Source organism: Lepisosteus oculatus, chromosome 2, assembly GCF_040954835.1.
Source record: "Lepisosteus oculatus isolate fLepOcu1 chromosome 2, fLepOcu1.hap2, whole genome shotgun sequence".
Taxonomy (NCBI): domain Eukaryota; kingdom Metazoa; phylum Chordata; class Actinopteri; order Semionotiformes; family Lepisosteidae; genus Lepisosteus; species Lepisosteus oculatus.
Window position 1 is genome coordinate 18,137,919 of NC_090697.1, and position 24,780 is coordinate 18,162,698.

Sequence of the window (24,780 nt, forward strand, 5' to 3'; positions counted from 1 at the left end):
ACTCAGGTTCTTTGCATTGCAAAAGTGTCAGTGTATACTTTATCACATGTGACGTCTGACATATTTGTAGTATTATTTTACCTAGAATGCTTGAGTCATAAGAGAGCTCAAGGATGTTATTTTTTAAATTCTTGTACAGTAAATGATTTGGTGTGTAATTATGAATGCAGTTTTATGGTCCTTGAACTCTCTTACTAATTTGATAAAAGAAGGGATTATGATTTAAAAAAACAAAATATAGGAAAGTCTCAAACCACACTAGGTCCTGTTATCTGGCCTGGCATATCTCTTTTCTGGCTTTTGTTATTTGAGACACTTCTGGATGCTGATCAGACAGACACTGTATACTGTAATCATGAACAACATTGACCTCTTACTTTTTGGAGTTTCCACCACATGCTTCTTAGAAGCTGCCTGCCTGCTTTTGAGAGGCATTGAGGTGTGAACAAGGGCAGGCAACCTTCCAAGTATCAACATGTCTTTTGTGTGAAGACACTATGTGATGCCAGGGCACGTCATTCATATTTACAGTGGCGTGAAGTTCACATGAGATGACTCTTTGGGCTTCTCCTGGAAAACTTTTCTCCTCTGCTAGACCAGAACAAAAAGGACATGTGAATGGAAAAAGAAGTTCAGTGGTGAGACAGAGATGTTTGTTAATACCTTTTATGTTCTTCCAGCATTGTTTAAACAGCAAAAGCTAGTCCTTCTGTTTTTAATGAGATGTGTACATCCAATTTTAAAGGAACGATTTTTCTTAACAATGTGTGTAAATCTTTGCTTTTAGTAAGTTTTATTTTTAAAGAATGTCTGTGCACTTACATTTCTTTCTGAATCGGAAGGCATGTTTTTGTGTTACTATTACTTTGGTCAAGATCCTTAATCAAAATGTCATACATTAAATGTCTTTGTGCTCTTTTTCTTCTGTTTATTCAAAAAGTTTAATTTTTTACCAGGGTTTATGTAGTGCTTTTTAGGTAGTGTAATGAGACTTTTGTTCCTCTCGTTATACTACATTTTTGTTTTATAGTATACCAATATTTTTGCTGAAGCTTTGTTTTCTGTGTCAGCATTAAGAGATCTCTGTGGATGTGATGCTCCACAGGGTTGTTTTGCTGGAGCTGTGCTTCGGTGTATGCTCAAATTAATATTTACCCGTTCCCATTACATTATTTGCCCTCATGGACTAGGGTTTCACTTCTGTGCTGATAAATCTCAGATCTATATTTAGGACCAGTTGAGATCCTATTAAGATATGGATACCTCAGATTTCCTAAACGAGACTGTGACATGAATGTACTGTAGTTGTACATACTGTATATGGTTTCCAACATGGGCTTTGCAAAGGTGCTGACTTCAGTGTACCTCTGTACTATCATTTAAAGCGCGTTATTAATGCCACAAGGTCATCTTTATTTTACCTGTGTAATTTTGCTCGATTAAGACTATTGCTCTTCCTGTTTGATACTGAAACATTGATACCTGATTTAATCTTTTTCAAGATAAGAGTAGAGTTAATGCTTTACTTGCTCAAGTATCTTCTGAAATACTAAATAGTCTTCAGTATATCCAGGACTAAATAAAAGTTGACTGCATCAGTACAGAAATCCTGTCCTCTCTAGATTACAGTGACTCCCTGTTAATTTTAGAGTAGGCTCTTAAATTTTTCCCAATGCTGAATAAAGCAAGTTCTATCTCCACCTTGCCTTAACCATATAAGCTCACTTTTAAATTGTAGATCTGCTTTTTTCTGGCCTTCTAACTCAGCTGAAGATCAGGCTCTGCCCAATGGATGATAAAGCATTCTTGTGCGCATGTCTATGGACACTCCCTGTCCAAATCCCAGACAATCTGTGAAAGTTTTCAAATTTTTCTTAAAGACTTGCATTTTTACTAAAGCTTTTACTGTCGGAATTTGTCTTTCTCTTGGTTTCACTAAGCTAACTGTATCATGCCTTTTTCTTTCACTTTCATTTTTCTAACTTGTGAATTGTTTGCTGTTGATCATCACTTTGAGCTTCTTGAAAAGTACTCAATAATATAATAATAAAATGTTATTATAAACATTTATGATGATGGCCCTACAAGCTTTTTAAATCAATTCCAAATGCAAAAACAACATTTTAAAAAAAGTTTAAAAACGTGATCGCCATTTAACTCAGTCATTTTCCTTCCTTCTCAAAATCCTGTACATTATGCAGTCAAAAAATGCAATCTCTGCAAATATGAATTAAACAGCCGTCCATGTTGAAGATTTTAGGGTAACATATATTTTAGAATGTGTATAGCAACTCAGTGGTACAGTACCTGTAGCTTCTTTAGTTGTTTCTCAAGATGAATTGTGATCACAAATTCCTTATGTGTGACTCTAATGATGCATTTCTTTCTTGCATGATTTGTGTTTTAAAATCAGTCTAAATCCAAATCTGATCTACTCATTGAACATCATTTTTCAGTTTGTAAAGTTGCTATAGTGCTGTAAAAAAGTATCCTGATTTCCTCTATTATTGCATATTTGTCATACTGGATGTTTTCAGATCTGTATTATTATTTCATTTATTTGATAAACAAAGTTACCCAACACCCATATCCCCTGTGCGAAAAATTAATTGCCCCCTTACCCTTAATAACTGGTTGCGCTACCTTTAGCTGCCATAACTGCAACCATACGCTTTCTATAATTCTTTCACATCACTGTGGAGGCATTTTAGCCCACTCTTCCTCACACAACTGCTTTAATTCAGAAACATTGGTAGGTTTACAAGCATGAACTGCTCATTTCAGGTCCTGCCACAGCATCTCTATTGGGTTTAGCTCTGGACTTTGACTAGGCTACTCCAAAAGTTTCATTTTGCTTCTTTTTAGCCATTCTGATGTGGACTTGCTTTTGTATTTTGGATCATTGTCTTGCTGCATGACCCAACTACGCTGCAGCTTCAGCTCACAGACAGATGACCGGACATTATCCGGACATTATAGAATTTTCTGATACAGAGCAGAATTCATGGTTCCTTCAATTATGGCAAATCATCCAGGTCCTGAGGCAGCAAAGTATCCCCACACCATCACACTCCCACCACCATGTTTGACGGTTGGTATGATGTTCTTACTGTGTAATGCTGTGTTTGTTTTACGCCAGACATAAGGTCCACTTTTGACTCATCTGTCCATAGAACATTCTCCCAAAAGGTTTGGGGATCATCCAAGTGCTTCTTGGCAATTGAGAGACAAGCATTTATGTTCTTGATTAGCAGTAGTTTCTGCCTTGCCACTCTCCCATGAAGCCCAATTTTGCCCAGTCTCTTCTGATTGTGAAGTCATGAACACTGACCTAAGCTGAGGCAAGAGAAGCCTGCATTTCTCTGGATGTTTTTTAGGATCCTTTGTGACTTCCTGGATGATTTTACGCTGCGCCTTTGGAGACATTTTGGCAGCCCGGTCTCTCCTGGGAAGATTCACTACTGTACCAGGTGTTCTCCATTTGGGGATTATAGCTCTCACTGTGGTTCAGTTGAGTCCCAGATCCTTAGAAATGGCTTTGTAACCCTTTCCACACTGATAGATATCAACAACTTTGTTCTGATCTCTTTAGGAATTTCCTTTGATCGTGGCATAATGTGCTTGTTGAATCTTTGTGCTGGCAACTTGACTCTGATGGTAAGGGTCAAAATAAGTGAGGTTTATATTGAGCAGGCCTGGCTGTAATCAAGCCTGGTTGTATTCAATCAGCTTATTTAATTTACTTTTTCACACAAAAAAGTCAGCTGGTGTTGGATAACTTTGTTTATTAAATAAATGAAATAAGTAAAAAAAAAGTGTTATTTGTTCACTCAGGTTCCCTTTATCTAATTTTGGTTGAAAACCTGAAAACATTCAGTGTCAAAAATTAGCAATAGTAGATAAAATAAGATTTTATTGTCCCCTGAGGGAAATTTTTTATGGACACACATTTTTTATGGTGGAAATCAGTAAATGTTTTTTCACGGCACTGTACCTCTCGAAAGAAAAGAGAGCAGGCCAGCCGTGGTGGCAGCTGTACGGTTTTGTGATAGTGAAGGAGCTTAAGCACCATGAAGAAGGTGATGGACTGATCTTACCTTCACAATGAGATGGGTAATTTCTTCTTTTAATATATTTATTCAGCCCTCTCTTTCAAATCAAGCTCCCGGCCTCTATCATGTCTACCATGTCTGATACAGTTGTAAACTGGTAGTCAATTATTATAGGACAATTATTATAGGACAATGCCTTGCCAGTAATGTACTGTATTTAATTGGTTTTGAGATGAAAGAGCAATTGTGTGGTTCATACTGTATATTAGAAATTCAGCTCGTTAAGGCAGTTGAAGGACACTGCCTTCATAAATCTTAATAAATTTCACGAAAGACCCTGTCTTGACATGATTTACATATGTAGTGCCTTGGCTTCTTTATCAGTGACCTTGGATACTGTTGATTTAAATGGTGAATGAATAAGAAAGGCTTCCTCTAGACTGAAACCAACAAGGTAAATAAGGGAAATCCCACACAGAACTTGAAGACCAGGAGAGGAATTTACCTTTAAGCCAGCATGGAAAGTTAAACAAAGATTATGCAGTTACATTTCATTAAGTAAAATAACATTATCTAGTTTTTAGGGGAAAAATTGTACTACAGTGGAAAAACAAAAGAGCTTCAAAATAACATTTATGCTTACTTCTGGCTTTGTTTGGCAGGGATGTGTTTAATCAAACAAGAAAAAGAAAATGTACATATATTCTTGTTTTCTGGCTACCACATTTGTGTTTTCTTATAAGATTTGATATAAAAAGGCATTAATTTTCTTGAGAATGTGGAATGTTTATTTAGGGTAACTTAAAATATGATGTATGATTACCAGAGAACAAGAATTAGAACAAAACTCTGAACCCCTCACCACCTCTTTCTCCGGGGCCTTTTCAGGAATGTTTTTAAAACTTTTACAACTGTAACCACGTGGCTTACATTTCTATTTTGCCAGAACTCTTGCCTGCACTTGTCAGTACAGGTGGAATGAAAACTCTCAGGAATGTGAACTAAATATCTATGCATGTGAGTGTTATTGATAATGATGAATGGCTATCAGTCGAGGTGAAAATGTTTAAAATGCTTAAAAAGTCTGCATTTGAGAAACAAGTGGTGTTAAGTCCAAAATATTTTTTTGTTTCAGGTTTAATGTGAGGTAAAATGCAGAAACTTGAATTGCTCAAAATTTGCCATCAGATAATGAAACAAATTCTGAGAAAAGTCTATTAAAGTCTATTCACTATGTCAAGAGGGTCCTACCGAACACCTTTTTAAGTTGTCTGTGATGTCTATTACATTATATTGAAGAACAACATCCAGAGTATTTTGATTTTTTGTATCCTGAATTAGTCTATGTTTTTTTCTAGGAAAAGATACAGAAAACTTTAGAAATCAAGGATGGTTTTGAGGGATTAGAATGAACAGAGGTAGAGAACATAAAAAGGGTGTGGAGAGCTGATTTCACGTATTCTTATTTTTTATACTTTCTTTTTTGCACCATTAGGAAGATAAAAAGAAATCTATGAAAAAATGATTTTGCAGAGAAATTGTTAACGTGTGACCAAAAAGGTCAGCATTAATCTGTCAGAACAAAGTAATTACTGTATAAGTACCATTCAGTGCCAGATTGTTTTAATATTAAGATGGAAATTTTATGCCTAAAAAATGAAACAGTGCCTTAAGTTTTTATTCTAGGAGCTTTACTAGAGTGTTGGAGTACCATTGTGATTTGTTATCATTGGATGCAAATGAAGGGCATTGTTTAAAGATGATAGAGTGAAGTGTGTTAGCAGACAGGAAAGAAACACTTGCAATCTTGGTTTAAGTAGCGAATGAACATATAGTTACAAGTAGAGAGAACAACAGGAAATACTTGCTACAGTAAAAAACACTGTTAACAATTAATTGCGTCCTACAGGTAACTAGTATTTTTGCAATGTCTGTGGCAAAGGTAACACAAAATATGTGTCAGCACAGTTACAGGTTCCATCACAGCTCTTAACCACCTACTAAAGAACCAAGAACAAGGAGTCATCATTTCTAAATATAAAGACCTAGATATACAACAGTAGAAATGTTCAGTAGATTTATCAAAGCTGGCCAGTTTTAATGTGCTTAATTTATCATGTGTACTGTAAAACCTAAGAAACCATTTTAAGACATGGGGTTTTATAGTAAAATCACATCTACTGTATAAAGCAGGCAATAAATAATATATTATGAAAATGTATGTCATGTATTTTAACTTTGAATGTAAAGAAACTTTGTTAAGTGTGTATTGAAGATTCTAAAATAAGTTGTTCTTCCTTTGAATACTAACAATTTTAATTATTAAGACTTATAAAAGTGTCATCTTACTTGCATTTAAAAATCTTTTTCTGAAATTGCATATTGTACATTGTACAAACACCTCATGACTTCTTTCTTTTGGACATACAGTATACAGTATATGATTGTCTGTGATAGAACCAGTGATGATCTCTTCTCAGAAACCTGCTCATCCTAGTAGAGATTTTTGAGGTAGAGAATAAGTTAAGACACAAAGTTGGCGTGAGAACATGTAACTACCATCCCCCTTGACAGACTGAAGTTTACCACGGGACTGCAGACAAAGGGGGCGCTTGGAATAGCCAATCAAACCTAGAGCGATTTTCCTTTTCTGAGAATATGTTAGAGCACGTTGTGAAAACGCACACGAGTGGACAGAGACCATGCAAACTCCACACAGTTAAATCCCATGCCTGACTGTGGAGTCACAAAGCAGCAGCACTGACTTGCACACTGCACTGGTAGTAAACAAAGTGTGTAGCTCCAACTAGTACTGTACCTCTAACTTCTGCTGCTAACTGAATTTCAAGAAAGCCATTCAACAGCTTCTTCAGGTAATTCACATGGCTTATAAAAAACTTCATAATTATACATAATAGCTTGCAAATAGGCAGATGCATCTGGTCTTTGACCTGTATGGAAAACATCATATTTACCCTTTTTGTGTTTTAGCATTCTCTGCAGCAACTGATTTGAGAACTTTGAGAATTTTAAATTGGTAAAGCATTTTCTATATACAGTACTGTCTTTTTGTGACAGTTGGCTGTTTAATTGTAGTACAATGAATATTATGTTTTGCACAAAGTTTCATTGCACCACTTTCATGCCATGTTCATTTTCAATTTTTCCCATACTGTATCTCCCTGCTGCACTTGATATCACAATTTATTCACTCAGTTCTCTTTGCACTCATGATTGCAGAGTAAAATTCCTGTACTGCTGCAGATTAGTGTTTTCAGCAAACGATGTACTGCAGTTGTGCAAGGAAATCAAAGAATAGTAATGTGCATAACATAATATGCTTGCTGATGGGAAAAACTTTTATTATTGTGTGATAGAGCATTGCTTAGTGCTTTCAAAGTGTCATGCAGCGATAAATTGTGTTATCTTAGTAACTGGAATAAACTCTAAACCCAGTCTGGTCCTGTGAAGGAAACTCTGAAATTTAACTCGTACTGTATATATCAAGGCTTTTACCTGTCACATAATAAAAGTACTAGTGTAGTGTGTTGCCATCTGTTTTGTAAGCAATGTATTGGGTACCAGTGATAATGTGCAGACTTCACAGAGGTTTCCTCATCTCATAGGAAAGCCACAAGACCTCCTTCAACCTCACAAGCGAGGCTTTAGTAGTTTTGGATGTAGGCAGACATGCTTTGCAAACCCTAAATAATTTGCATCCTTCCAGAAGGCAATATCTTAGCACCTTTAGCATCACACAACAGCACTTGTGAAGGAGAGCAGCTGAGCCACACTGCTGTTGATGGTGATATGCAAACAATCTGCATTTTGATTTCTTTTCTCTCCATTAATGGTTTGAGCTTTTTAGGCACTTGATGGTCATTAGTCTCTTCTGTCAGGCGAATTTATATAAGGACCAGATGCTAATAAAACATCATGCTGAATTTGTGTTTACACAGTTTTAATTTAATTTTATCAGATATACAACTGTAAAATATGTGTGGCTAACTTTCTGTGATAAAGGGAAAACCTAGAGGTAAAGTGTTTCCAAATTTGTCAACTGATTAATTTAACTTGAGGACTCTTTTGGTGATTCTTTATTTTCATACATTCTCAAAGATTGGGCAGAATGCTCACCACAGTCTGGAGTCATTTAGCAGCTCCTCAGGCAGTAACATTCTGCAGATTTCATTAAAGATGAAGACACAAGATTGGAAATCCTCTAACCTAAGCAGTTAATTTCTTGCCAACATCATTGTGTTTGCCACTGTATATTTTATATCTAAATTATCTAAAATCTAAACATAAAAACTTATTTCAGAGCAAATCATGGAAGAAGATCAAGAACATGGTCCATTGGTCTCCATTTGTGATGTCCTTCAAAAAGAAGTATCCTTGGATCCAACTCGCTGGACATGCAGGTAAAGACACCTCTGTCCTCAGCCTGCAGAATGACCTGCATTTCTAGTAAATGTAGCGGGAGCGACTGTCAGAAACCAAGATGTTACTGAGAAATCTTCAGTTCACAAGGCCGAAGCTGCTCTGAAAATACAGTTGTGACTGTGTCTTGCGTTGACTCTGATTGACCCAGATCTCAAATTCTTTTCTTATAAGCGAAAGATTCAGAGTGAAAGAACGGCATGTGTGCAAAGCAGGAGAGAATAATCACCGCAGATACTCCATTGTTTTATTTTATTTGCAGCCATTTCTAATTGTATTGAAGATACATGATATTTATTTAAACCTATAAAAATGTTACATACTGCCCTATATTAAAACAGATGATGTACTGTATAAGGGGCATTCTTAAATATCAAGCCCTCCTCTTACAATGGAAGCCTCTAGATTCTAGATCTGTTGATCTCTTATGCAATCTTTTACTCTGGTCAAGAGAGGAAAAAATAGTTGCAGATAGGATCATCCAGGTATGACAGGAAGTATGCAAGTTTATCTGTCATTAATACGAAAATTTATTTATGTTGCAACCAAAACTGTGACCTTTTCAGCCAAAAGCTGATTCTTTCTCATAAGAATGTAAAAACTGTTATACACCCATTCAGCCCATATTGCCTATTTGGTAGTTAGTACAGAAGATAATCATCTACTGTAGCAGTTTCTTGGCGTAAACCGGGATATCAGCTTCAATAACATGGCAGGGTAGCTTGTTCTATTCTCCCACAACCTTCTGGATAAAGATGTGCCTCCTGTTCTCAGTTTTGAATGTGAGTCCGCGCAGTTTCCACTTTGTCCTCTACGTCTTGTTTCAGTGTTCTGGAGGAAAGCGTTTACTGGCTTGCCTTTGTCAAGGCCTTTGAAGATTTTGAATACTTGTATCAGACCCCTCATAGTCTGTTCACAACTAAAAGGGTTCATCCCCTTCAGTCTGCCAGTGTAGGTATTTCTTTAAGTCATCTCGTTGCACGTTTCTTGACCCGTAGTAGAGCAGCAATATTTTCTGAGTGTCAGACTGAGGTTTCAATACTGTGTTGCTCGCTATATCTGCACAGATTTGATACCCTTCGACCATGCCAATGCCTGGAAAGATTCTAAGGTTCCCTTCAAATTATGTGAATTTTAACTAACTGGTGTAAAATGTAATAAAATACAATAGTACTGTATATGTGCTATCAAGAACTATTATGACATCATAATGTTAGAAAACAGTGTCATACATGGAGTAGTATAATTGTAATGTAACAAAAAATGCAAACATAATTTGGTTTCACATACCCTGATTAAATAATAATAATAATAATAATAATAATAATAATAATAATAATAATAATAATAATAATAATAATAATAATAAACTTTATTTTATAAAGCGCCTTTAAAGGTGGCTTCTCAAAGTGCTTTACAGGATGACAACAACAATAAATAAGAAGAAAACACAAGATAAAACAATTACAATATATAGAGGAGACCGTGGATGGTGGTACTAAGAAAAGCAGAGGGGTGAAGAATAGAACCAGTTAAGTAAAGGCTTTTCTGAAGAAGAGGGTTTTGAGTCTGGATTTGAAGGAGTTTAGAGAAGGTGGCTCTCTGATATCCTTTGGGAGAGAGTTCCAGAGCTTGGGGGCATAACAGGAGAAGGCCCTTTCAACCATACAATGTAGACAGGCTTCTAGGTAAGCAAGTCCTAAACAGGGTGTAAGAAATCCCTGTGTGTTTTTACAACTTTTTCTTTACCTAATATGTAGGACGGATCTTTCAGAGACAAAATCAGAAAAGCTTCAGAAGTTGCAGGCAAATTAATTTACATCCATTCGTTTTCTAACTGCTGTATATAGTGCCCAGGGCTCATGGGGGCAGTGGGCACGCAGTAGGCAGTCCATCGCAGGGCACGCACAGACACAGACACACACACTCCCAACAGGCCCAGCTGTCCCAGAAAACCAGTCAACCTGCCAGTACAGTAGATTTTTGAACTGTGGGAGAAACCAGAGCACCTGGAGGAAACCCATGTGAACACAGGGGGAGCCTAAAAGCACCAGAAAGCAGCTTAGGAATTGAACCCAGGGCTCAGTACTGCAGAGCAGCCATGCTAACCCAGTGTGACACTGTGCCACCATGATGCCCTTGGTCTACACCCACACCTGTGTATTTCCGTATACAGAAAATACAGAGCCTATGACTTTAGTCCCAGTTCAGTTTCTCATACGGAGGGTCTCTGTGCACAACCCAGGTAGTTTCAAGGCAGGAGCCAATGGAAGGATACTGAAGAAGCACTGCGAGTGTGAGCAGCGATGTCTGGACAGGCTCATGAAGGATGTGCTGAGGCCCTTTGTGCCGGCATACCACGGCGACGTGGAGAAGGACGGGGAGAAGTACAACCAGATGGACGACTTGCTGGCTGAGTTCGAGCTGCCCTGTGTCATGGACTGCAAGATGGGTGTCAGGTCAGCTGCCTTGTCATGACCTGACTGTGATTTGCTGTACTGCACGTTTAATCTTTATCTTAAAGCTGTCAGCTTAAAAATTAAAACAAACTGAGCTGGCTAGGCAAGCTACAGTATTTCTAGTTTTTTTAGTGATTTGTTGTGCCTGTTTGTATCCATGCAGCATTTTTTTAGCAATTAGAGTCTCTACAGAATAGCTGTGCCAAGAATTAACAGACTCAAAATAAGACTGAAAAAGACTGTTGATGTTAAATGGATATTAAAGGCTGCTGTGTATAAAACCATGTTGAGACAGGGTTTGTTTTTTAATTAATCATTAATAATGTTTTTATATGTGCATTTTAAGAATTTAGCATATAGATTAAACTGGATTAGTATCAGAGAAATAAAATCACTCTGATATTTAATCTTACCTTGTTATCATGTACGTTCATCTCTGTTACATGATTGATGCTGTAGTAGAATAGCAGATTATTTTTTTAATTCACAAAAAAAGGTGTATTTTTCCCTGTGGGGCAAAGACCTCACGGATTTAGACTCACTGACCTGCGGTCACAATGCTGTCTTAAATTTGCTTAACAGAAATTTGTTTGCTCAGGTTTGACCTCTCTGAAACAGAGCAGAGTCGATGTACAAATATAGAAGTAACCAGATGGCCAGGATATGAGCACATTCTGAGCTAAGCTGTCCAAACAAAGCAACTTGATACAAATGATCTCGAGGTTTGGGTTTCAGCCTAATCAAATGGAAAGGTTAAGAAGATTCAGTAAAATACATTACATTCTAAAGAATCTGAAAATTAGAAACATAAAGTTTACAAATGAGAGGAGGCCATTCGACCCTTCCAGCTTGTTTGGTATTTAGTAGCTATTTGATCTAAATATCTCATCTGGAAATTATTCTCGAAAGAAGTGAGGGTACTGGCTTTTACAACATGGCAGGGTAGCGTATTAGACTCTCTATGACCCTTTATGTAAAGAAGTGCTTTGTGTTTTCACTTTCAAACATGCTTCCCCTTTGTTTTAATTTGTGTCCTCTTGTTTGTGTTTCCCTGTTGATGAAGGGTTAACTTTGCCTCAGCACCTTTCAAGATGTTGAAGACTTTAATTAAAGTTCCTTGTCATTTTCTCTCTTCAAGGCTGGGAATGTACCTTCATGCTCTTTTCTAGAGTGATACCAGAATATTGTTGTTTGCAGTTTTGGTGAATGAAGGCACTCAGTTTCAAACAACATTAAATTACTTAACTGAAAGGCACATCAAGCCTTTCCTGTTAACCTGAGGTGTCTTTTTGCTTAGATTAGTCATTTTGAACATGAAATTTTGAAACATTAACAAACATTAATTTAAAACTTACTTGGAAGTACGACTATATAAACTTTCACAAGAATAAATGTATCTAATTGTTTTTGTTTGGGAATTCAACTCTCTGGTCAGGAGTGGACCCAAAACGCAACCCCCTCTCCCTTTGTATTCTAAGGAGAATTTAGTTTTTAATGTGTGTGTTTTTGATTTACACTGTGTTTTCCTGGATTGACTTTGTAGCATAAGTACAGTAAGTCCAGAACTAGCTTTTGTGTAAAACGGGATTCAAATACGTATATAATTTTAGATGAATGTGAACAATGTAACATGCTTTTATGTAACTGAACAGTTGATTTTGTCCGTCGTACACTTCAGAAATTTTTGTTTTTTCTCCTCCTTCCTTTCTCCCTCTTTACACTTCTTAGAACATACCTGGAGGACGAGCTCACGAAAGCCAGGAAGAAGCCCACCCTCAGAAAGGACATGTACCTGAAGATGATCGAGGTGGACCCCAGTGCCCCCACGGCTGAGGAGCAGGCCCAGCAGGCCGTCACCAAGCCGCGGTACATGCAGTGGAGGGAGACCATCAGCTCCACGGCCACCCTGGGCTTCCGCATCGAGGGCATAAAGGTGAGCGTTACCTGAGCATGGCGAGCTGTGTGCAGTTGTCAGCGGAATGAGTAGAAACCTTTTTAACTCAAGGTACCACTAGATTTCTAGTCATTCAGATGTGAAACATACTTTCATACCTGTCTGATGTGAAATCCTGAGGTAAAGATTCGAGGTAAATCTATTATACCATATTTCAATATTTTATGTTTTCATCAGGGGCCTGGTGGGGCAGTGCTGGATGCCTGTGGTTAGCTTTGATGACTTGCAGTGCTGGACCCCTGGGTTCAGGTCCTGGGATACTATCTGTGTCGAGTTGTTATGTTCTCCTTGTGTTCAAGTGTCTTTTCCTGACCTGTGATCAGGTCACAGTCCAAAGATGTACCAGCAGGTTAATTGGCTTTTGAAAAAACTGGCCCTCTTGTGAGTGTGCACGTCTCCGTGTGTGCCCTGTGATGGCCTGACGTCCAGGGTGCATCTGCCTTGTGCCTGTTGTTTGCTGGGATAGGCTTCGATAAACTGGTTAGAAAATGGATGGATGGATTTTTCAATAGCTCTGTGACCTCCCAGGACAAGAGATGCCGAGTCTTTGCCTTCAAAGACCTGGCTTCTAGTCTCATGCTTTGTTTATATTTTTCATAACTGAAGTAAGTACACAAAGATTTCAGAGAACCCCCCTTTGTCTCTTCTGTTCTTAATTACCCTGTTCCATCTGATTAGGTTTTAGTGATGTGGCTGTCGCTAGCCCTACAAAAAGAATCCATGTTGAAATCATCAGAAGTTATTAATACTTTAAAAGAAGTATAGATCTAAAATACGTTTTTTTTAAATCTGCCATAGAAATTTATTTGCATCGTATTTTAACATAGAGACAGTCACAAAATACGAATGGCAGTGACAATGAAGGTGTCTTTTCCATATATCCGTGTCCCTGAAGTGCCTGCTTCGTTTGCATTTTAGGGAATAATGTTTCTGACGTGTTTCGTGTTTCATGGACAACAGGGTGCATCATTTTCTGTCTTCTGGCTTCCTGTTGTGATGTGTACACTACAGCGTGTTTTTGTCACAAAATGAGCCTGCTCATGGCATTTCCATTGTAATTGTCATCAGTTTCTGACATACTGAAAACTCCAACAAATCCATTACAGCCTGGTGTTGGATTATCTTAATCCTTTTTAATTTGCTACTATTTTAGTAAAACACTGTCATTCACTCCACCAGCCTCTGACTTTGTCACTAAGGTTTAATTATTGCTATTGCCTGTAATGCCTTCAGAAGAGTTTCCACAAAGAGGAGAATTATTATTTTCTGCCTTATTCAAAAGATCTCAGAACAAGCACTGTATAGAGACTTGAATCTATAGAGGTAACAAAAAGTCCATTCTTGTTGCACTTCCTTGGTTTTCATGGATTACAGTCTGGTCATATCCTAAGGTAAAAATGCGTTTGGAATAAACAATGTACATGATCAGTTTTAACTAATTTCAGTTGTTTTTTAGACAATACTAATATAATTACGATAAATTGTTTTACAATAACAGTCCTTAATGTCAAATTGATGAGAATGTTATTGATTTCTTTTGAAGATATACCTGTCATAACAGTTGAGAAAAATTTAAACTCCGGCAAATTGGTTCTGTTAGTTTGTGACTCAAAAGCAGTATGTTATTGTAACGCTTACGGCCGACAGGCACTGTGTAAGAGCCGGCTTACCAGAGCAGGTGACGTCACCGCCCTTCCCTGTGATAGCAGGACCACAGCTACTGGGCTGTAGGGAGATCTCTCTTTGGTTTACCGGGCTGGGTCCCTGTTGAGTGATGCAGGAGTCCCGGGTTTGAGCCCCCGACGGTGGGGGGCCGACCTAAAGTGGGAAGGGCGCCCGCCTGAACCCCCATTGTGTTACATTATGTTTTCATAGAAGAGTGCAAAATCCATGAAAAAAACAAGTCTCCCTAAACATTTATCTGTGACAGGATGATAGATTGATACATTTAAATCCAGTTAGTACCTTCAGACCTGATCTCTTCAGTTCTTAGTTGTGACCAAGGCTTGGTCACTACTAGGATAGGAGATCTCTAAAGGTGTCTGACATGTTTGCGTTCTGCTTGCAGCGTTTTTTAACACAGCTGGTGATCTGTGGGTTTCTGACCTGCTTTCTGTATTTCTGTCCATCACACAAATAACACAATCTGCTCATCATTTTCACAATTTTTTATCTTGTTGTCAACAGTATAGCACTGACTCTGACAAAATTGCATAACCAAACAATAAATTGAATTATTTTATTACCCATAAGTATACAACCTATTATGCTGTTTAATTGATGTAATAATATATCAATATTATTAATTAATATTTAAACATTTTACTTCCATATTATCCTTTCCATTCACTTTCCATAATATTTTATTTGTATTTCTGTCCATTGTATTAGTATTTGTTAAGCTACTAATTTCACCTCAATCTACTGTGACGTGGGAGTCCAGCTGTATCACCCAGGTGGCTGTAGTGAACCCCAGCAAGATTGAAAGTAACGATATTAATCTGATTTATTATCCTTAGTTGTTTTATACTATACATTTCTAAGAGGGGTACTGTAGTAAGGCCAACAATAGTGAATCTGATAAATTTTGTAGAATATTGACGTTTTCGTTTTTTTATAAAACCTCTCTCCATTCATAAACTCAAATCATTTCAGGGTGTGAAAAGTCTTGTATTTCATATATGTTTAATATTTAAATTAATATTATGACACCCCCTTTGATTCTGGGATTACCCTTTGATGAAAATAGTTTGCCTACTTGTTCATTTGAAATAACAGTAGATTCTCCAAAGTATTAATAATCTTATAAAGTAAATAAAAAACACAATGATTTGCACCTAAATAACTTTAAAGCAGTATCATATAGTTGAGCAAACATTAGATTTTAGCTACTAATTGCTTTCAAACTGCATTTCGTGAAACACTTGAAGCAAATTGAAGAATTGAAATAATATGGAAAATGCGATTTTATTGACTTGTTTATTGTCATTTTTAGAATTATATAGCATTTTCTTCTTATGTTTTCTGATTATGTGCAGTATAAATAATATACTGTATATATCCCCTTATTAATCTACACCTAAGGGTAGGTGGTTTTGCAATTAAAGATGGAAATATTGCACCTCTCTTTCTATCCATATGTCTTTTCATATCATCACATACAGTTCTTAATGACTTAGGTCAAATGCTTTTGTGTTGTATGTGGAAGACTATTACCATAAAATGCATTTTAAAATATGGGCATAACTGTTTGCTGTAAATCAAAGAGCTGTGAAAACTCTTACCATATGTGGTACAGTTTGCACAACATTTTCAAAATATAACTTCTTTAGCCTTTCTCTTTGCTTGGCCACAGATGACATGTTTCTGTGTTGTGATCTGTGACGGATGTATATGGAGTGCAAGCTCATTATCCCAAGAGTGGTGAACCCACAGAAGTTCAACCTTTCTTAATCTGGGGCAAAAAGAATCGAGGTTACCTTCTGGAGAAGTAGAGTTTGGGAAACCTCTGCATAGAGTTTAAAGATTTTACAGCTGGCTTTGTGCCTGTAAGTCTGGCCAGTGCTTACGTAGTGCCTGTCTGTGTTACATGGTCCACTGTAATGAGGAAGACGAAGTAACAAAAAAATGTACAGTGCGGAAGGTCTTAAGACTCTAAAAATAACTGTCATTAATAAAGATTCGGTTCTTTGTACATCTAAATCTAAACATCCAGTTCTAAAAGGATAAAATAAATATACTGACAGCTCTTTCAAAAATACACAGCTTGAGGTCGTTAGACTACAAATGAGCATTCATCTGTACTCATCTGGTCACTGCATCAATGCAGACCTTATTGACCTAAGGATTAGAGTAAGATTAAAGTTTAATTAAAGATTAAAGGCTATGATAAAATCCACAAGACTTGTAAATGTATTAGTGTGTATGAACCTTTTCCTCTATTGCCCCTTAAGGAATTCTCTACTTAGGCACTTGAAATAGTTTTTGTTTATTCAGCTTTATTTTATTGCTTTATTGCGGTGGGAATTATTACAGTATAGAGGACTGGAATCTTATTTTTGGCTTTTCAGTAGATCCTCAATAAAAGAAATGAATCCTTCAAATATCCAAATCCAGAACAAAACAGCATTTTCCTTTGTTTTTGTACAGGAGTTTGTAATATGCCGTTGTTACCATCCATCCATCTATTTTCTAATGGCTTTATCCAGTACAAGATCACGGGGGAGCAGGAGCCTCTTGGACAGGATGCCAGTACACTGCAGGACACCCACAGACACAGACATGCACATACAGTACCTAACAGGGCCCCGTTAACCTACCGGCATTTTTTGGACTGTGGGAGGAAAATGGAGTAATCAGAGAAAGTCCATGTGAATACAGGGAGAATATACAAACTCCATATAGATAGTACCACTGGAAATGAACATAGGATGCCAGTGCTGCAAGGCAGTAAATCTAACCACTGTGCTACCATGCTGCCCTCCTCCCTGGTCCTGCCTACCTAATCCTAGGACTAGTCAGTCCTCCTTTCTCTTTAACATTTGTCTTGTGAAAGACTAGCTCTTGAGCTAGTAGCTTTTTTCTTGTTGTGATTCTGAAATAAATAAATCAGGGCTCCAGGGGCCAGCTGTAGAATGGCATATAGTAGCACTGATCATCTCCATAAGCTTGGCTAACGACAGGGGATCTTTTTGGCATTATGTGCTCCCAAACAATCAAGTGTTGCAGTGTTGCAATTTCCAGTTAGAGTCAGCATGACATCAATTTTCTGTAATTTGCTTTGCTTAAGCCATCCAAAAATTGGATAATGGAATTGTTGCAGAGAAATAAAGGTCTTGTTTAAAGCACATTAATGACATACAACGCTTGTTAATGTGGCTAAATCCTAGATTGCACTCATCACTGGGTTCTTGGTTTTCATCAGAATATACTGAAGCTTTTCATTTTGAAACAGAATTTCTCAGCCACTTCCCTTCTTCAGAAAAAAAATATTTTTCAAGATGGCTCAGAAATGTTTGTGAGTGAAGATCATTCAACTTCCCTGCCTAAAGTCTTAACCTCCCTAGGTGGCTTTGATGGACCTTAATGATAAGCAGGTCCAGTGATGTCAGTAGACAATCCATTTACTTCACCCTGACATGGTACATCAACAGCATCTGCTGATCAGATTGTTCATTGTTTGGATGAGTCAAAGTCCACAGGTGTTTGGGACATCCTGTGCATGCTTGACCCCATAATGAAATGAATGGGACATCTTAAATTAGCATTGAGACAAAGAGGAGAGTGATCATTCATACAAAAATTATTTACATTTCCAGTGTACATACTGTATGGCAATTGCTATCTAATATTAAACCACTAAGCAGCTCATAAATTCTATGCCAAATAAACTAATAATCTGTTTACGTGACTGCTTAGATCCATTGAGGTTACAAAGTACTATTTTATTCGACTGTATCAGTTTATATGCTAGTGATATAATCGAAGGATTTCCTTTTTTTGTTTTTGCCCCACAGAAGGAAGATGGGACAGTAAATAGAGACTTCAAGAAGACAAAAAGTAGGGAGCAAGTGATTGAGGCCTTCCGAGACTTTGTCAAGGGAAACAAGAATATCCTGGTGAGTCTGAAATCCCCTGCCTGTGACGCATGACTGCTCTGAATCACTGCCAAGAATGAGAGGGAGTTCCCAAGGACTTCCCTCACTGTGAAGAGAAGAAAAGGATGTTTCTTAAATTTATAGATCTACTAAGCTGCTGAACACCATGTGCTACCTGTGAAGGACATTACAAGTTGTAATAAAACTGTTCAGCACAGCATGTGGTCACACAGGGAGGTGATTTGTCATTACCTTCAGCTGGTTTATGGTTTATGACTTTGTAAGAACATAAACATCTTATGAATGAAAGGAGGCCAGTCGGTCCATGTACAGTAGCTTGTTTGGGAACAAGTAATAGGTTTATTCCATGCTGAAAAAAAAAGAAAGAAAACACAACGTTTCAGCCGTGGAGCCTTCTTCAGGTGTGAAGGCTCCACGGCTGAAACATTGTGTTTTCTTTTTTCAGCATGGAATAAACCTATTACTTGTTCCTTTGCAGTCTATGCATGCTGACACAGGTATCCACCTGAACTACAGTAGCTTGTTTGTTTGCTATTACAAATTAAGGCCCAAGAGTCTCGTCCAGCTGTTTCTTTCAAGAGACTGGACTGTCAGTTTTGACAATACACAATAGGTTGTGTAGTTTATATTAGATGCCCCTACCCCTTTGTGCAGTTCCCACTCATGTTTCCACTCATGACACCTGGCTTCATATTCAACTGTTGGTTCCTAAAAGGCCCATCAGACTGAATCCTTGTAGATGATTTGCAAAGTAACCACCTGAACCAAAGATATTTTGTTTTTTCGCCTCTGAAAACAGCAACTTCAGTTTGATACAAAGGCTATGGAGTTGGTGAAGGAATTTTATATTTTTCTCTGAATTTCTAAACATGTACCCTTACTGGTGCTTTTTTCATATTTATGGTTTCCTGTCCTTTATATTCTTCCCTTTAATGGCCATTAGATGGAGTGACCATAGCAAACCTTGCAAAATAGGATAACTCATTTTAATATTTTGAAAAGTATGAGATATGTTTATTTTCTTTAGAATGTATATATAGTTAGATTTCAGTAGTTAACGAAGTTATGAGGTTCCATCTTGCTGTGTTTAATTTTAGCAGTGGTAGAATTGTACAACAAGAGACTTTCTATGGCTGTTGACAGACTACCTCAAATAATTAGAACAAAAACTAATGCTTGTCATCTGCATCTATTTTTCCTTTTTCCAGAAATCCTATCTTGAACGACTAAACAAAGTAAAGGATGCTTTGGAACAGTCATCATTTTTTAAAACACACGAGGTAATGGTTTTTCCCATAGTTACTTTAAGCCTTATAATTATCAAAGTATGCCATTTATATTTAAAAAAATACCATTCTTCTGTCCTTGGTTTAGGAAAATGGCAAAATAAACAAATAAGCTAAACGTCCACTATAAGAACTATTTTAATAGATAGATAATACTTTATTAATCCCATAGGGAAATTGATGATAATGCTAGAACAAATATTGACATTTTGAAAAGAAGAACTATGAAAGAATGAGTACAAGACCTGTTGTTCACTGATCTCATAGTTTATGGTTATGTGGTGCTTCACTGGGGTTTAAGAAATTATATTGCATTAGGTGCTGGGTGAATTTATGTACACTTTAACTTTCATTGTTCTGGTAAGGGCAGGAATTCTTTACATGTGTGAAAAGCACCTGAAACAGATTTGCTGAGCTATTGTAAATACAAATAAACTGGACCAAGCTGAAAGTTGGGTTAGGATTAGTGTGTCATCTTCATATATCACATTTGGTAATTCACTAATAACTATAACAACATGCCTGTTCACTTTCAATAAAGAACATCCAAAGAAACAAATCTAATGAAAAGGATCTTATTAATCTATATCTGATTGTACAAAATGGGTGAACATACAGTAGTTACCGTATAAACAGTGTTCCAAAACTACAAAGTTCAAAATGTATCTTTTATGCAAGTGTTTGTGCAGTCAGTAGATGGTGTAATATTTATATTAAAGAACTGAGAGTATTTGTGCAGTCAATGGGTGACAGAAAAGACAAAGGTAATTTTAAAAGAAGCAGGAAGTGTGATTGAGCTGTAGCATTAGCTAATAAGCATTAAGATAAATCTTGCTTTTCAAACACTGTCATATGTCATTTCAAATTGAAGGATAAGCCACATTTATTAACTCTGGAGAAAGCAGGAGAAAGTAAAAGGGTGTCTTTCTGAAAGCACAGCTGCAGCTTGAAATTGTCTGCAGAAGCAAGCAGATGGCCTTTTCGCTCTTTTGTGTGAAAGCAGCAGACATTGTCAGTCATAATGAGTACTGCCAGGAAATATTTTCTTATAAGTGGGCTCAAAAAGCCCCTTCTCTAGATCCAGATGGAAGTATTATTTTGAAGTAAACTGCATGCAGTTTTCATTTGGCCACAGCAGTGGTGTTTGGCGCCAGTTGCTACAGCTGTGGCATGTAAGTGGCTGTTCGAATGATTTGACCATAACAGCTTCTCAACTCTTACGTAAATTAATAGTATTCCTGAAGAACGAAAATTGTCACAGCACACTGTGTGAGAAAAAAAAATGAAATCACCACTGAGCTACAGCTTGGTTATATTCATCTGAAGATTTATGTACATATATTTTTCTCTTTCTCTCAGTTTGCATGGGTGGTGGAATTTGATCCATATGGTCCATAAATTGCTTTTTCGTGCTTTAAGCCTTCCAAGTCTCACGGGTCAACTGGTTCATACTGTACTATTGTATGTGTTTGAACTTATCAATCTGATACTCCTGCAACTCTAAGACTACACACAATGACTTTCTGAGATGAGCCTGTACTAATGTGAAAAAATATATTGTACATACCATCTTTATATTAAAAGAAACATACAGAGCAATTATTACATGAGTTTGATTGATCATGATTACATTACCATTTCTGTAAAGTACATAAAACAAGTCTTTGTATATGTGATAAATAGTTACTACTATCATTTGGAAACCTGACCTAGTATTAGTATTTCCCTTTGTGGTTATAAATTATTTTTTGTTTTTCTGTAGAGGTCTTTTGTAAAAAGCTAGAATGTGGAAACTGTAATGGAGAAGTACTTAACTAACAATGCAATAATGAATAACATCTGATTTATTAATTACAGGCCTTGTTTGCCTTACAAATGGAAATAATAATGTTTGCATGCTTTCCACATGCAATAATAGAGTGGGGATTTTATATCACAGTAATGTGTAACAGAATAGTGGTGTCTCCTGCTCTCTTAAAGAGTGACACCAAGCGAGTTATCTGCTTTTCAATATCCCTTTTGGAAACTTTGAAATCCTGTTTGTTCTAGAGATTATTTCTTCTCTTCAAGCGAGAAAAAACATTGTTTATTTTATGACATTGTCAGTTTGTGTTACAAAAAGAGAAAGAAAATCCTTTTTTATGCTCATATTTATTCTCTTTTTATTAGCCTTCTTATTTTTCCATATTCTTATTCTTAAGACTCTGTTGTAAGACCCATCACAATGGCCTTGATATGCTAGCAATAGTTATAGTCAAATGCCGACTAGAACCATTAAACTAAGGCCCTCTGCATTGCACTTTCTTTTATTTATTATGAGAAAAAACACAGGTGATAATGCTGTAAATCTCTCACAGCAGGCCTTATTATGTGTGCATATTCAGTATGTAGTATTCTGTATTTACTTGACACTTGAAGTGCTCATTTGTTAAAGAACAATGTGTGTGTTTAAAATGAATTGTGTTTATCATTACTGGATCAAAGTAAACAAAATGTCTGAAAATGCAGGCAAAGTTCAGAAACTTCTGCTATGTAGAGCAAGGCACTTCAGATCCTTTAATTAAATGCTATAATATTACTGTTCTCTTTCTTCCCCATAAAGTCAATTCACGGAACAAAAAACAAAAACTTTCAAATAATAAAAACATATAGTCCTCCAGCACTGTATCACCAGAGTCAACTCTCTGAAAGCCTGTAACGGTACAGCTGTCAATGTAAAAAATATCCTTAGATTTCCAGAAATAAGTGAAACATAATTTGATACTCTTTCAGCCAATTTTCTGGTGTTTTCTAGGCCAGCATTAGAGCAGCAGGAACCTTTCATTTTGTGGCTCTTCATCTTATATTTTGCCCATGTAGCATCACTAAGGGCTGTTGATATCTCAGGCACGATGTCATTTGTTTTTGTGCTTTCTCTCAGGTCATTGGAAGCTCCCTTCTCTTTGTCCATGATAAGCGAGAACAGGCCAAGGTGTGGATGATAGACTTTGGCAAGACGACTCCCCTGCCAGAGGGGCAGGTCTTGAGCCACCGAATAGCCTGGGAGGAAGGGAATAGGGAAGACGGATACCTCTGGGGTCTGGACAACGTCATAGACATTATCGCCGAAATGGTGTCACGAGATCCCCTTTAAAACTGTCCTGCCGACATGAGAAGCTACAGCATCCTTGAAACTCGCACTACAGGAACTTCCTTTGTTTCCAAAAAAGCTATATACTGTATAGTCTGTCAAGAAACAAAATAGGGTAGCTATTGTATGTAGATTTTGTACATATTTAATATTGTTACGGTTATTTCGGTGACACTCTTATTTAAGATTTTATTAATCTTCCCACCTACCCCTTGAGAATTGGCGAGTACAAATATTGGAGCAGGGCTGCCCTTAAGTTGGAAGATTTTAGTTTTTTAATTAAAAACTAAAAAGACATTTGCTCTCGAACTGTCCAAAAGGTCCATTTCGGAACTGAAAACCTGAGGTATACAGTACATGTGTGGGAAGCAATGTTAAAGTGATACCTTTCTGGCACACTTCTGTTGTTATTTTTTCATATTACTACCTGTTTGCTCATGTGAAACATGGATCTGTGTTTAAATTGGCAATGTTCAATTGAAGTTATACTGTTTGGTTATGGATTCAATCCATAAAATTCCAGTTATATTAAAAATAACATTTTGAGTTGCATGAAGTACAAGTAAAGTAATTCAGTTGATATTTCATTTTAAATGTAGTTCTCATCTGCATGTACATTACACAAGTGTCTTGCCTATTAAACCCAGTAAATTACTCCTGCTGGAATTCCGTGCACTATTTCCAATGTAGTCCCAACATGGAGCAAATGTGGTGTTTGAAGTTGCCCTGAAATCAGGACTAAAACTGATAATAGGCATTAATAACACTTTCATTCCTTTATTAAAACAATGAAGAGGTCTGCTTTTTGGTGAAAACATTCATAGGAGGAATATGTTTTTTTTTTTACAAAGTAATGTACACAGCTTGACCATAGAAATAATTCACATACCAAGCTGTATATTTACTTTAAAGGAGTGTTATTTAAATAAAAGACATAATAAAAATAAATGGGTTAGGAAAATTAACAAGTGCCAGGTGTTGAGTAACTGGAGAGCTATAACCTGAAGCATTTTGGAGCAGTAGTACTTGCTAACATTGGTAAATAAAGAAGGTGGATTTACTGGCTTGTTATTGCCCACCATTTCTGAACTGATTCAAAGGGAGCTCCATCAGATTTGACTTTGTGTGACGCTGGTTGAAAAATTGTGTAAGCCTCCATCAGAAACAACATTAAAAAGAAAGGCCTGGGTTTTTACAACAGTTACAGATGAATTTTAAAATGTAGTTTTAAAATATCTGTATTAGTTTTTTTAAAACTAAAATAAAAAATAAAGGCACACAGAATATAAATAATTTTACACTCATTCTGAACTGGGCAATTCTTGAAAGAGCTTGTACAGTACATTAAGTACTATATTTTAAAGACATTCAAACATTCAAAAATCTAAACATCTGGATAATAAATGTTTACCTTGTTCAGGGAACAGGGAAAAGCATGCAACACAAACTGTAGAAACAGTTATGAAGAACGTATATATTTGCAGTAAATAAAGGTTTGAAAACTCTTCTGTCTTTTCAGTGTGTACTGTAATACTGTGCTCTCATTCAAACAGACGTTTGACAGATATAGAATAGATGTACCATAATAGATTAAAGTGCTTCAAAGCTCTAATTTTAACCTACATGAAGTGCTGTTGACTAAAATGTTCTTTATGAACTCAAAGTTACGGAGTTGGTAACAACTGTAGCGAAGTTATGCCTTCAATAGGTCTGATTTTTTAAATCCTTGATTACCTGTTTCTGCACTCTGAGATACAAGTTTGTTTTTTATTCTGTAAGGCAGCCTCTCAACAAGATGTTTATTAACTGTTGATTCACTTACTTCTGTCTTACCAGCTCTT

At 36.7% G+C, this 24,780-nt stretch overlaps 1 protein-coding gene across 2 annotated transcripts in view; it reads left to right on the forward strand.

The window, feature by feature from the left end:
- The window catches only part of itpkb (inositol-trisphosphate 3-kinase B), a 62,813-nt gene extending 38,369 nt beyond the window's left edge, over positions 1 to 24,444 (forward strand). For both annotated transcript variants that reach the window (XM_069197865.1, XM_069197864.1), the window contains exons 3-8: positions 8,374 to 8,473; positions 10,738 to 10,951; positions 12,680 to 12,884; positions 18,422 to 18,523; positions 19,732 to 19,803; positions 22,730 to 24,444. In XM_069197865.1, the coding sequence (XP_069053966.1) occupies positions 8,374 to 8,473; positions 10,738 to 10,951; positions 12,680 to 12,884; positions 18,422 to 18,523; positions 19,732 to 19,803; positions 22,730 to 22,942 (906 nt within the window). In that variant the 3' untranslated portion in view covers positions 22,943 to 24,444. The remainder of the gene's footprint in view (positions 1 to 8,373; positions 8,474 to 10,737; positions 10,952 to 12,679; positions 12,885 to 18,421; positions 18,524 to 19,731; positions 19,804 to 22,729) is intronic.
- Positions 24,445 to 24,780: the final 336 nt, after the last annotated feature.